At 42.2% G+C, this 11,166-nt stretch overlaps 2 protein-coding genes across 8 annotated transcripts in view; one reads left to right on the plus strand and one right to left on the minus strand.

Moving 5' to 3' along the window:
• The window catches only part of LOC135105902 (putative carbonic anhydrase-like protein 2), a 145,330-nt gene extending 144,323 nt beyond the window's left edge, over positions 1 to 1,007 (minus strand). Inside the window, exon 1 of the mRNA XM_064014564.1 lies at positions 249 to 1,007. Coding sequence (XP_063870634.1) covers positions 249 to 348 — 100 coding nt within the window. The 5' untranslated portion in view covers positions 349 to 1,007. The remainder of the gene's footprint in view (positions 1 to 248) is intronic.
• Positions 1 to 11,166, plus strand: part of LOC135105903 (uncharacterized) — a 107,131-nt gene that overhangs the window by 90,634 nt on the left and 5,331 nt on the right. For 5 of the 7 annotated variants that reach the window (XM_064014570.1, XM_064014572.1, XM_064014574.1 and 2 more), the window contains one exon: positions 999 to 1,140. In XM_064014570.1, the coding sequence (XP_063870640.1) occupies positions 999 to 1,140 (142 nt within the window). Of the gene's footprint in view, positions 1 to 998; positions 1,141 to 10,588; positions 11,015 to 11,166 lie in introns of those variants that run through there. The other 2 variants (XM_064014571.1, XM_064014575.1) reach the window with 1 other exon arrangement.

Raw genomic sequence — 11,166 nt, forward strand, 5'->3', positions numbered from 1 at the left:
AAAAAAAAAAAAGAATGAAAAGTAGGAAAAACAAGAAAAGTTTAGAATATGTTAACAGTAAAGATAAACAGATCAGTGAATAAAGGAATAAAACCCTTTCTTTTTTTTTTTTTTTTACGCACAATAGCGGCCGATCAAGGCTTACAAAAATTATGAACAAAAAAGAAGAGGAACGGAAGGAAAAAGTCTACGTACACAGCAAACAGTGAAGATAAACACGTACATTAACAGAGGAGACACAAACTTACCTGTCTGCTCAGGAAGGAGGAGAAACGTCAAGAAAAGTCCCTGAAGTAGTTTTAACATCGCCACCACCCTCCTGTCTGGCCTTCTGTCGGTGTCGGCCATGCTCGGCGCCGCGTTGCAGGACCTTTGGCCGTAAATATCCTGCCAGCGAGGAAATCCTTCAGCTTAAGGATAACCAGCAATCCACGAAGTTTCTGTCCCGTCCAATGAGTGGGTCACGTTTCAGAAGATCCCGTCGGTGTGTGATTCTCTTATCCTGATCCGTAACTCCTCCTCCACCTTCCTCATCCTGCCGCCTCACTCTCAACGTCTCCTCCTCCTCCTCCTCCTCCTCCTCCTCCCTCTCACTCTCGTCGGTTTGTTATTCCTCTTTTAACTGACCTTCGTTGCGCTACTGGAAATTATAGAGGAAGAAGAGGAGGAGGAGTATTGATGGGTGTGGTGGAGTGATGATGGTGGAAGGGGAATGCGGTGGGTGGTGAGGGGCGTGGATGACTCGCCTAATGGTGGTGGTGGTGGTGGTGGGTGTAGAGGGTGGTGCTTGTGGTGGTGGTGACGGGGACACACAAACGACCACCCCGCGGGAACCACACGACCCTAAGAGCTACATGTCCACCCGGGCCAGGTTGTCACTCCATACTCGCATCTTTTTAACAAGTCATCCCGAAAAAAAAAAAAAAGAAAAAAAGAAAGAAAAAAAAATCTTTCTCCTCTTTTGCTTTGCCTCAGTGTGTTCGCCCTTTACTTTTCAGGAGGAAGACAAGGAGGAATGCAAGGGACGAGGCACTTCCCGGGGAGAAGCGGCGAGCAGGGAGTGTGTGGCAGCCACGTGGGACGCGAGGCGGAGACGCGGGCGGTGCGTCTTCCCCCGCCGAGTGCTGGAGCCAGACTGAGGTGAGGTGAGGTCCGGCTGGCGGTCTAGCTCTGTCCGCCCCAGGCACTGTGCCACTCACTGAACCCACGCACGCACGAACACACACACACACACACACACACACACACACACACACACACACACACACACACACACACACACACACACACACACACACACACACGATCGTCTTTACATTCACATAACACAATCAAAAGAAATGTACGTGATCTTATATATATATATATATATATATATATATATATATATATATATATATATATATATATATATATATATATATATATATATATATATAATTTCACATAATTATACTGGAGGAGAGGTTGTTCACACACACACACACACACACACACACACACACACACACACACACACACACACACACACACACACACGTACCCAACCGGAAACACACACACGCACATGTCACTCACTGGGGATTTTAATGCAATTTAGACTCGTTTTCTCTATTTTCCCTATTTTGTCTCCTCCTCCTCCTCCTGCTGCTCCTCCTCCTCCACCCTCTTTATCGTTTTTAAACGTAATTTTTAGTAGTTTTCTTTCATCTTCCTCAACTTTTTTTTTTTTTTTGAGGGGGAGGAGGGGGTATTTTATGTTGTTTACTTCATCTGCACACACACACACACACACACACACACACACACACACACACACACACACACACACACACACACACACACACACACACACACACACACACACACACACACACCTTCCATTACCTGTTTTCCGTCACACACTTCGCCATTAATAATTTTCCAAGGATTAAAATAACAGGCGATTTGTGTGTGTGTGTGTGTGTGTGTGTGTGTGTGTGTGTGTGTGTGGCAGGGTAGGTGGGTTTTCTGATGTTCTCGTATGCTCTGGTCACTGCAGTCACCGCCTGCCGTTGTGACTCCACCACTTTTACAGACACCGGCGCTGGATTGGCCTCCTTTTTCGACTTCTTGGTTAATTTTTTTGTCAGTATAGGAGGCTTTTGTCCCATTGTTTTGTTCCATTAGCTGTACTCCGACACAAAAGAGTCTTGAACTCTTAACGACTGGCCTGCTTGAGCTGTGGTGCGGCCGACACACAGTAAACCCTCAGTGCCTGCAAGGTGTAGGAATCAGTCTACATCTTGATAAAATTTGACTTAAAAAAAGAAAAGGAAGGAACTGGTTCTCAAACAGAGTGGTAAATGAATAGAATAGACTCACTAATCAGGTTGTTAGTGCCGAGTCATTAGGGAGCTTTAAAAGAAGATTAAGTAAATTCGTGGATGAGGGTGATAGGTTGAAATAGACAGGTAAGTTAAGTGGAGGGACTGACACGTGTAGGTCTGGTGGCTTCTCGCAGCTTCCCTGACTTTGTTATTCTTAGGTTGTTATGTTCCCATCACCTGTGACGGGACTGGGGCGTAATGGCCTCACTCTTCTTCTTCTACCGTAACTTGCTTCCGTTCATAGTATTAATAATTTTCTCTCATATCACAGCGGCGTCCGGATTGACACTATTGCGTCTCAGTGTCTTAATGTTACTCATTGCATCATAATTCTCTCATAATTTCTCACACTTACTCGTCATTGCACTGTGCCTTGTGATCTCGCCCTTGGGGTGCTAAATTATGACCAAACATTAATTAATCACGTGACAGAAGGATTTTTAAACTGTTGCAGTAATTATTGGTACGGTTATCTCTAGCATCCGTATTTCTCTTATAATTTATGAAGTTAATTTTTGCTTTCATGTTGTTTACCATCTTGCTACTGTTGTCTGGCACCACCACCACCACCACCACCACCTAATAAAGTCTGCACCTCCTTTCCTTCCCGCCACACCCCTGACATTGTACAGCCTTATGGCCACCACGCCCCACGCCTCACACACGTCGAGCAGATAAAATGTGACAGACAGACGAAAACAAACTGACGAATAATAATAATAATTTCTATATCCCATTACTAATTGCATTAAAGGGAATAGCAAGTAGTTTTGGTAGCAATAATAATAATAATAATAATAATAACAATAATAATAATAATAATGGCAATAATAATATAATACCTAAAGCCAACTGTAAATTGTATTAAAGGGGGACAAATAGTAATAGTAATGATATTAGTTATTATTATTATTATTATTATTATTATTATTATTATTATTATTATTATTATTATTATTATTATTATTCGACTACTACTACTACTGCTACCACTACCTCCACCACCACCACCACCACTACCACTACCAGCACTACTACTACTACTAATGCTAGTATTACTATTTTTAGCACCACAGTAACTCTATCCAGCTGGTAATTGCATTAAAGAGAACAACAAGTCGCATAATGTACACGAGTATATTGACAGTGGGAACCATTACTCTCTCTCTCTCTCTCTCTCTCTCTCTCTCTCTCTCTCTCTCTCTCTCTCTCTCTCTCTCTCTCTCTCTCTCTCTCTCTCTCTCTCTTTCTGTCCTCTCTCTCTAGAGGTGGTAAAGACTGTGTAGTTTAAAAAAAATGCTGAACGTTGAAACCTGTGAGGAAAGTTTGAGAAATGTCTGGAGAATATTTACACGACCCTCCACGTCCCCCAACACACACACACACACACACACACACACACACACACACACACAGACACCTTGTCCTGGCGAGCTGCTCCGCAAATGCTCAGTGGCGTATTAGTATTGGCGGTGGTAGTAGCAGCAGCAGCAGTAGTAGTAGTAGTAGTAGTAGTAGTAGTAGTAGTAGTAGCAGTAGCAGTAGCAGCAGCAACAGCAGTCAGGAATGGTGGAGATGGTAGTGATGGGAAGAGAAAGAAAAATAGTTGTAGCAGTGGTGTTAGTGGTGGTCGTTACAGTAATACTAGTAGTAGTAGGAGGAGGAGGAGGAGGGGGAGGAGGAGGAGACAAGAAGGAGAAGGAGAAGGAAGAGGAGAAACTATGAAAAGCTAACGAATAAAGGTCTAATGTGTGTGTGTGTGTGTGTGTGTGTGTGTGTGTGTGTGTGTGTGTGTGTGTGTGTGTGTGTGTGTGTGTCCGTCTGTCTGTCCGGCCGCGCGAGCTCTCAGTGCATGATTCACATATGCCCTGCACTTCACTTCACCGTAATATAATTTGGCGTCAGATGTGCTGCCTGTGTTTTTTGTCTATGATGATGAAAGGAGCACCCGCGTTCACGGTGATGATTAGTTCAGTACTGTGAATTCCTACCCTTTTTATCCCCCTTTCGTTCCCTATGCACGTACTAAAATAAACATGTGTACAGTATACCCATCCCTTCATCTACACTTCCTCTACGCTCTTACGCATACAGAATATCCCTCTTATTTGTGTTTATTCTTAATTCATCTATACACATACACTGGATCTGTGTTTTGATTTATACATGATGTTCTCTATGTGTATATCCATGTATACTCGTATCCTTTATCGTCCAAAACATGTGGGTGATGAATGCGCAGGTGAAAGAATGAGCTTTTAGCAGGTAAATTGCGTACCTTTTATGTGTGTATTACCTGATATTAAAAATAAATGAATGAATAAATAAGTAAATAATAGTAGGTATGAGTATCTTTAGGCAATGTACAGGTTTAGAATAGCAATATGATGGATTTTCAATGTTATTTTCAACCTTATTGCAACTTTATTAGCTTCACGTGTTTGATTGAAGTATGTTTGATGTATTGTGACGACTGGGTGGCCTGTTGCGTTGGCGTGAGAGACAGACAGACAGAGAGAGAGAGAGAGAGAGAGAGAGAGAGAGAGAGAGAGAGAGAGAGAGAGAGAGAGAGAGAGAGAGAGAGAGAGAGAGAGATTACGTTCGCTTTGTTGACTCTGGTTTGTTAAGACATCGAAAAGGTAACGAGGGAAGGAACGAGAGAGAGAGAGAGAGAGAGAGAGAGAGAGAGAGAGAGAGAGAGAGAGAGAGAGAGAGAGAGAGAGAGAGAGAACTGAACAAATAACTGGACACACACGAACAAGGTTAATCATCTGCAAATCCTCTTTCTTTCTTTCTTTCCTTTATTTCCTTTTCTTTTTGTTGTTTATCCAATCGTTCATTTTCATTTCATCGAAGGTTTATTTATTTAGCTTAACATTTTCTCCTCCTCCTCCTCCTCCTCCTCCTCCTCCAATCTACCCTTTCCTTGTAACTCTCTTCTTCTCCTAATCCTCTTTATTCTCTCTTTGCCTCCTCTTCCTCCATTTTTCCTCTTCTGTCAGTCTCTTTCCTCTTTCTCTTCCTCTCCCATTCTTTCTCCTCCTCTTCTCCCATTTTTTTATCCTCTCCTCTCAGCCCTACTCTCTAATTCTCCTCTTCCTCTCAACTTTATCGCTCCCTTTCCACTCTTCCTGTTCTTTTAATTCTCCTCTTCCTCTCACTCTTCCTTCTACTCTCCCAGTTTTCCTTCTTCCTCTGTAACTTTCCTTATTCTGTTTATTATTCTTTCACTCTCCCTGCTAACCCTCCTCCCCTCACAATATATATATATATATATATATATATATATATATATATATATATATATATATATATATATATATATATATATATATATATATATATATATTTTTTTTTTTTTTTTTTTTTCACTCAGTAATTCCTCTTTTTACTAATCTTTCTACTATCCCCATCTACCAGTCCTTCACCTCTCCCTGCTGTCCTCTTCCTTGTAACTATCCTTCTCTTCTTATCCTTCACTTCCTTCCTGTCTATCTCCCTGCCTTCCCTTCCTCTGCCTTCCATCCTTACGTCCCTCATGTTATGCTCTTTTCACCTCCCTCCTCTTTATCGCCCTCCGCCTGTTGCCTTATCCTCATCCGTGTTCTCTCCCCTTCCTCTTCCTCGCTTTACCGCTCGTTCTCTTCTCTCGCCAATGCTTCCAACATGCTAATCGCTCCTGTCATTATTCACACTGTTTAGCAGGTGTTTAGTGAAGGAGAGAGAGAGAGAGAGAGAGAGAGAGAGAGAGAGAGAGAGAGAGAGAGAGAGAGAGAGAGAGAGAGAGAGAGAGAGAGAGAGAGACTAAACCTAGGCACCCCTGCAGCTCCATATCTGTCCAGTGTGTGTGTGTGTGTGTGTGTGTGTGTGTGTGTGTGTGTGTGTGTGTGTGTTGGTAGGAGGATTATCAAGTTTTATTTTTCGTATTATTTACCTCTTTGTATTTTTACAGGATTAAGTCAAGCTTGTTATGACCCGTCGTTATTCATATAAACTGGTCAGGTTTTGTTCTCTTCAATTTTTGTGTACTGTTAGCACAAGCCGCCCACTTCCGTCGGTAATGCATGCCAGCGATCTGTTGTTGTATTTGGACAACTGTTTTTCTGAGCTTCTTTATCTCTCTTGTGTGGCTGTGTGTGTGAATGTGTGTGTGTGTGTGTGTGTGGGTAGATCAATGGATGAATGTGTGTGTGTGTGTGTGTGTGTGTGTGCGTGGGTAGATGGATGGATGAGTGCGTGTAAGCGTGTGTGTGTGTGTGTGTGTGTGTGTGTGTGTGTGTGTGTGTGTGTGTGCATGTGGATATTTTGCTGTATTTTTCTTACCTTCTTTTCATATTTTCTTTCTTCCATTCTCAGTTATTCTCGTTAAGGTATTTTAATCCTTTCGTTTCTTTTCTTATTTTTTTCCCCCTCTTACTTAGCTAAAAAGTTTTTACATTTTTTCGTAGCTTGTATTGTGTCTTTTGTTATCGGTCATAATTCTCTCTCTCTCTCTCTCTCTCTCTCTCTCTCTCTCTCTCTCTCTCTCTCTCTCTCTCTCTCTCTCTCTCTCTCTCTCTCTCTCTCTCTCTCTCTCTCTCTCTCTCACTTATTTCAACTGTCCTACCATTTTTTCCTCCTCCTCCTCCTCCTCCTCCTCCTCCTCCTCCTCCTCCTCCTCCTCCTCCTCCTCCTCCTCCTCCTCCTCCTCCTCGTATACTGCATATGGAAGACAACTTTTCTGTGTGGCAGCGACGTCCTACATTCTCTCCTGAATATTTTTTCCTCCTTCTCCCTTCCATTTTTGTCCAATATTCGTTTTCTTCTCTTTTATTGACTTTCATCCATTTTATGTCCTACCCTAGCGTCATTTTCTCCCTACCTTGAGAGAGAGAGAGAGAGAGAGAGAGAGAGAGAGAGAGAGAGAGAGAGAGAGAGAGAGAGAGAGAGAGAGAGAGAGAGAGGGGGGGGCAGGAGAGAAATAAAACTGGCAGGTGGATGAAAAAAAGTAATCTTGTCACATCAGCTGATTTTTTGTTTATATTATTTTTCTTACGGCAGCTTCGTGTTTCTTTTTTTTTCTTTTTTTCTTTTTATTCTAAGGTAAAAGTCAAGTGTCGGGTTGGAACTACTTTGATTGTTGTTGTTATTGTTGCTGTTGCTGTTGTTGTTGTTGTTGTTGTTGTTGTCGTTGTCGTTGTTGTTGTTGTTGTTGTTGTTGTTGTTGTTGTTGTTGTTGTTGTTGTTGTTACTACTAATACTGTTTTTAGTAATGATGATGATGATAAGTTGGACCGCGTGTGCTGTGTGGTCAAGGGAGGGGTCTTCAGGCGCACGAGTTTGTATCCTGGCCACTGTCCGAGGTTAGGAAGGGCATCCACTCGCGGTAACAGCTCCCACATGCCAAATCCAAAGTCCTTTATTAGCAGGCATCGTATTGTCCATGATAAACTAGGGGAACCGAACGTAAAAAAAAATAAATAAATAAAAAATCTATTATCAGTAGTAGTAGTAGTAGCAGTTAGTAGTTGTTGTTGTTGTTGTTGTTGTTGTTGTTCCAGCTGCTGCTGCTGATTGTATTTAAATTCCATAATTATATAAATTTTACTCATTATTTTTTGCATTTATTTATCCGCGTTTACGAACAATTAATACGCAAAAAAAATAGATAAATGAATAAACCAATAAGCGTTATCAGAATTTTGAGTCAGTTATGTAATCCGTAGAATGTCTTAAATTTCCATTGGGTTACTGTTTTTTGTTTTCCTCTCCCAAGTGCTTTTCAGTCTCCCCATACTTAGTACTTTTCCTCCTCTTCCCCGTCTCGTCTCACTCCTCCTCCTCCGTCTTCTTCCCGAAACTAAAGGATGTTGTGACACGCTGGGAGGGAAAAAGCCACACAGGGGAGGAAAGAAATTAAGGAGGAATGGAAGGAGGGAGGAAAAAAGGCGACAGAGAGGTGAGGAGTAAAGAACAAAAAAAAAAGTAGTCAAGGAAGTGATGAGAGAGAGAGAGAGAGAGAGAGAGAGAGAGAGAGAGAGAGAGAGAGAGAGAGAGAGAGAGAGAGAGAGAGAGAGAGAGAGAGAGAGAGAGAGAGAGAGAATAAACTTTTTCTTTTTTTTTCTTTTTTTTAGGGAAAGTGAAAGAAAGAAAAAGGAAAGTGAGTAAAATGACATAACGAGAATGTAATTGAGGATGGAGGAAAGGAAAAGAAAAGAAAACAAAGAAAAGGAAGAAGAGTAACACACACACACACACACACACACACACACACACACACACACACACACACACACACACCAGGTACATGTTCAAGTTGACATGATTATAATTAACCTTGATAATTTTGTTAAAGATTCCCAAGATTTTTAAACTAAGATTCCTCCTCCTCCTCCTCCTCCTCCTCCTCCTCCTCCTCCTCCTCCTCCTCCTCCTCCTCCTCCTCCTCCTCCTCCTCCTCCTCCTTTGTATTCCTTTGTATTCCTCGAGTCTCTCTCTCTCTCTCTCTCTCTCTCTCTCTCTCTCTCTCTCTCTCTCTCTCTCTCTCTCTCTCTCTCTCTCTCTCTCTCTCTCTCTCTCTCTCTCTCTCTCTCTCTCTCCTCCACACCCTTTTCTTCTAAACCACGTGACAGTTGCGTTTGTAAGTGATTGGTTAAAGGTCGCAGAATCGCCTAGAAGGAGACAAGCATCACTTCGAGGCGAGTAAACACTGTACTCTGTCTTATCTCTACACCAAATAAACGGTCAGGCTTCAAAATATGACTCCTTCACGCCATGTCCCCATCCTGTAGGAGGCAAGCTGCGAGGACCACGTACACTTAAGGGGTAACAGCGGCAGCACGGTACACTTTCCCTCCCTCTTTTCTACTTTCATCTACTTAGTACCCTTCCTCCTCCTCCTCCTCCTCCTCCTCCTCCTCCTCTTCTTCACTATTTCACACTTCTTTAAAGATGATTAGATCCTCTGAATTCTCTTTGGCGGAAATAAAGTATGTCTTTGAAAAGGAGGATCACACGAGCTGTCTTTTCTTCTCCTCCTCCTCCTCCTTCTCCTCCTCTTCCTGTCGTTTTTTTTTTTTCACATCGTCCGTCTCTTCTTTGATTAGGAAAGCAATAATTAGTGATGATGATGATGATGATGATGATGATGATGATGAATGGCACCTTTCCCATAACAAAGACTATGAATCGTAAACATGAAGTCATGAGATGGTGGTGGTTCTTCTTCTTCTTCTTCTTCTTCTTCTTCTTCTTCTTCTTCTTCTTCTTCTTCTTCTTCTTCTTCTTCTTCTTCTTCTTCTTCTTCTTCTTCTTCTTCTTCTTCTTCTTCTTCTTCTTCTTCTTCTTCTTCTTCTTCTTCTTCTTCTTCTTCTTCTTCTTCTTCTTCTTCTTCTTCTTCTTCTTCTTCTTCTTCTTCTTCTTCTTCTTCTTCTTCTTCTTCTTCTTCTTCTTCTTCTTCTTCTTCTTCTTCTTCTTCTTCTTCTTCTTCTTCTTCTTCTTCTTCTTCTTCTTCTTCTTCTTCTTCTTCTTTCACGGTGGTACTTGTTTGATTTTCGTTTCCTTCTTAAAGATCTTTCCGTCTTTTTTTGTTTTAGTAATTATTATTATTATTTTACTGTGCCTGTACCATTAGTGTGTGTGTGTGTGTGTGTGTGTGTGTGTGTGTGTGTGTGTGTGTGTGTCATCGAACTTATAGTGGAGCTTTTTAGAACTTTTCCCCCTAGTTTTTATTGAGTAAAATTCCTGCAAATTAAATTACATGTACATACCATTAGCAGTCGAAGCGTTAACTTCATGATTTCCTGCATCATTGTATATGTAAGTACGTATACCGACTGTTTATTTGCGTGCACGGTCGGAGCGGCGCTTTACTCACGGTGGCAGCATGTGTTAACAGTGAGGAGAGAGAAAGTACAGTAACCAGTGAGTCAGTCGCTTTCCTTGCTCACCTCGCCTCGCCTTGCACTGACTGACGTGCGTGTGACATGTTGGCCACCTACCGTCGTGGATTCATGGACTCTTATGAACCCTTCGCCGCGTACACTGAACTCTCTCCTCTATAGGTCAAGCTTTACTACTCGTATTTCCACGTACAAAGGGTGTTGGCTTAGAGCTGAAAAAAAATAATGGTTGCCACTCCCCTGAAAGATGGCGGAGAAGGGTTGCAATTGATATATTTTGAAATTATCTTAAATCATCTGGCTGTTTCACGCTGGATAAACATTTCTTGCATTTTCCAGCCAGCTGCCGGCGCCGAACTGGAGAGGAGTGAGGAAAGGCGAGAGCACGTAGAGGAGGAGGAGGAGGAGGAGGAGGAGGAGCGAGGCCATTAGGAAGAGGAGAACCGGAGACACAACCAGGGACAGAACCAGACTGGACTCGTGTTCATGACGCTAAAGAGCCGCGTGGTGCAGGTGTGTGAAGCAGATGGGTGGAGGTGTGTGAAGGTGTGTGGAACAGGTGTGTGGTGCAGGTGTGAGCTTGGGAGATCAGTGAGTGGCTGACTGAGCGAAGCAGGTGTAAGGTAAATAGATCCTTTGACAATATTAACCCTTTGAATGATAGTGGCAATATAACAGGTAGCTTATTCGAGTTGCCATATATATATTTTTTCTTTTTTTTCTTTTTTTTTTTTAACTATGCGAAAAGAGAACTGCAGGAATGAAAAGGCCTGAATCGCTCCATCACTCCTTATTCCCAACAGTGTCTTTCAAAATTATTCTCTAAAGTCTTATGCCGTGTTGTTTTTGTGTTTGATGAGAGGCAGTCCAAAGGTTACTATTATTAAGTTAACTACAACTCGCGCGGCTTGTGTTGT

This window comes from Scylla paramamosain, chromosome 12 (genome assembly GCF_035594125.1).
Source record: "Scylla paramamosain isolate STU-SP2022 chromosome 12, ASM3559412v1, whole genome shotgun sequence".
Classification (NCBI taxonomy): domain Eukaryota; kingdom Metazoa; phylum Arthropoda; class Malacostraca; order Decapoda; family Portunidae; genus Scylla; species Scylla paramamosain.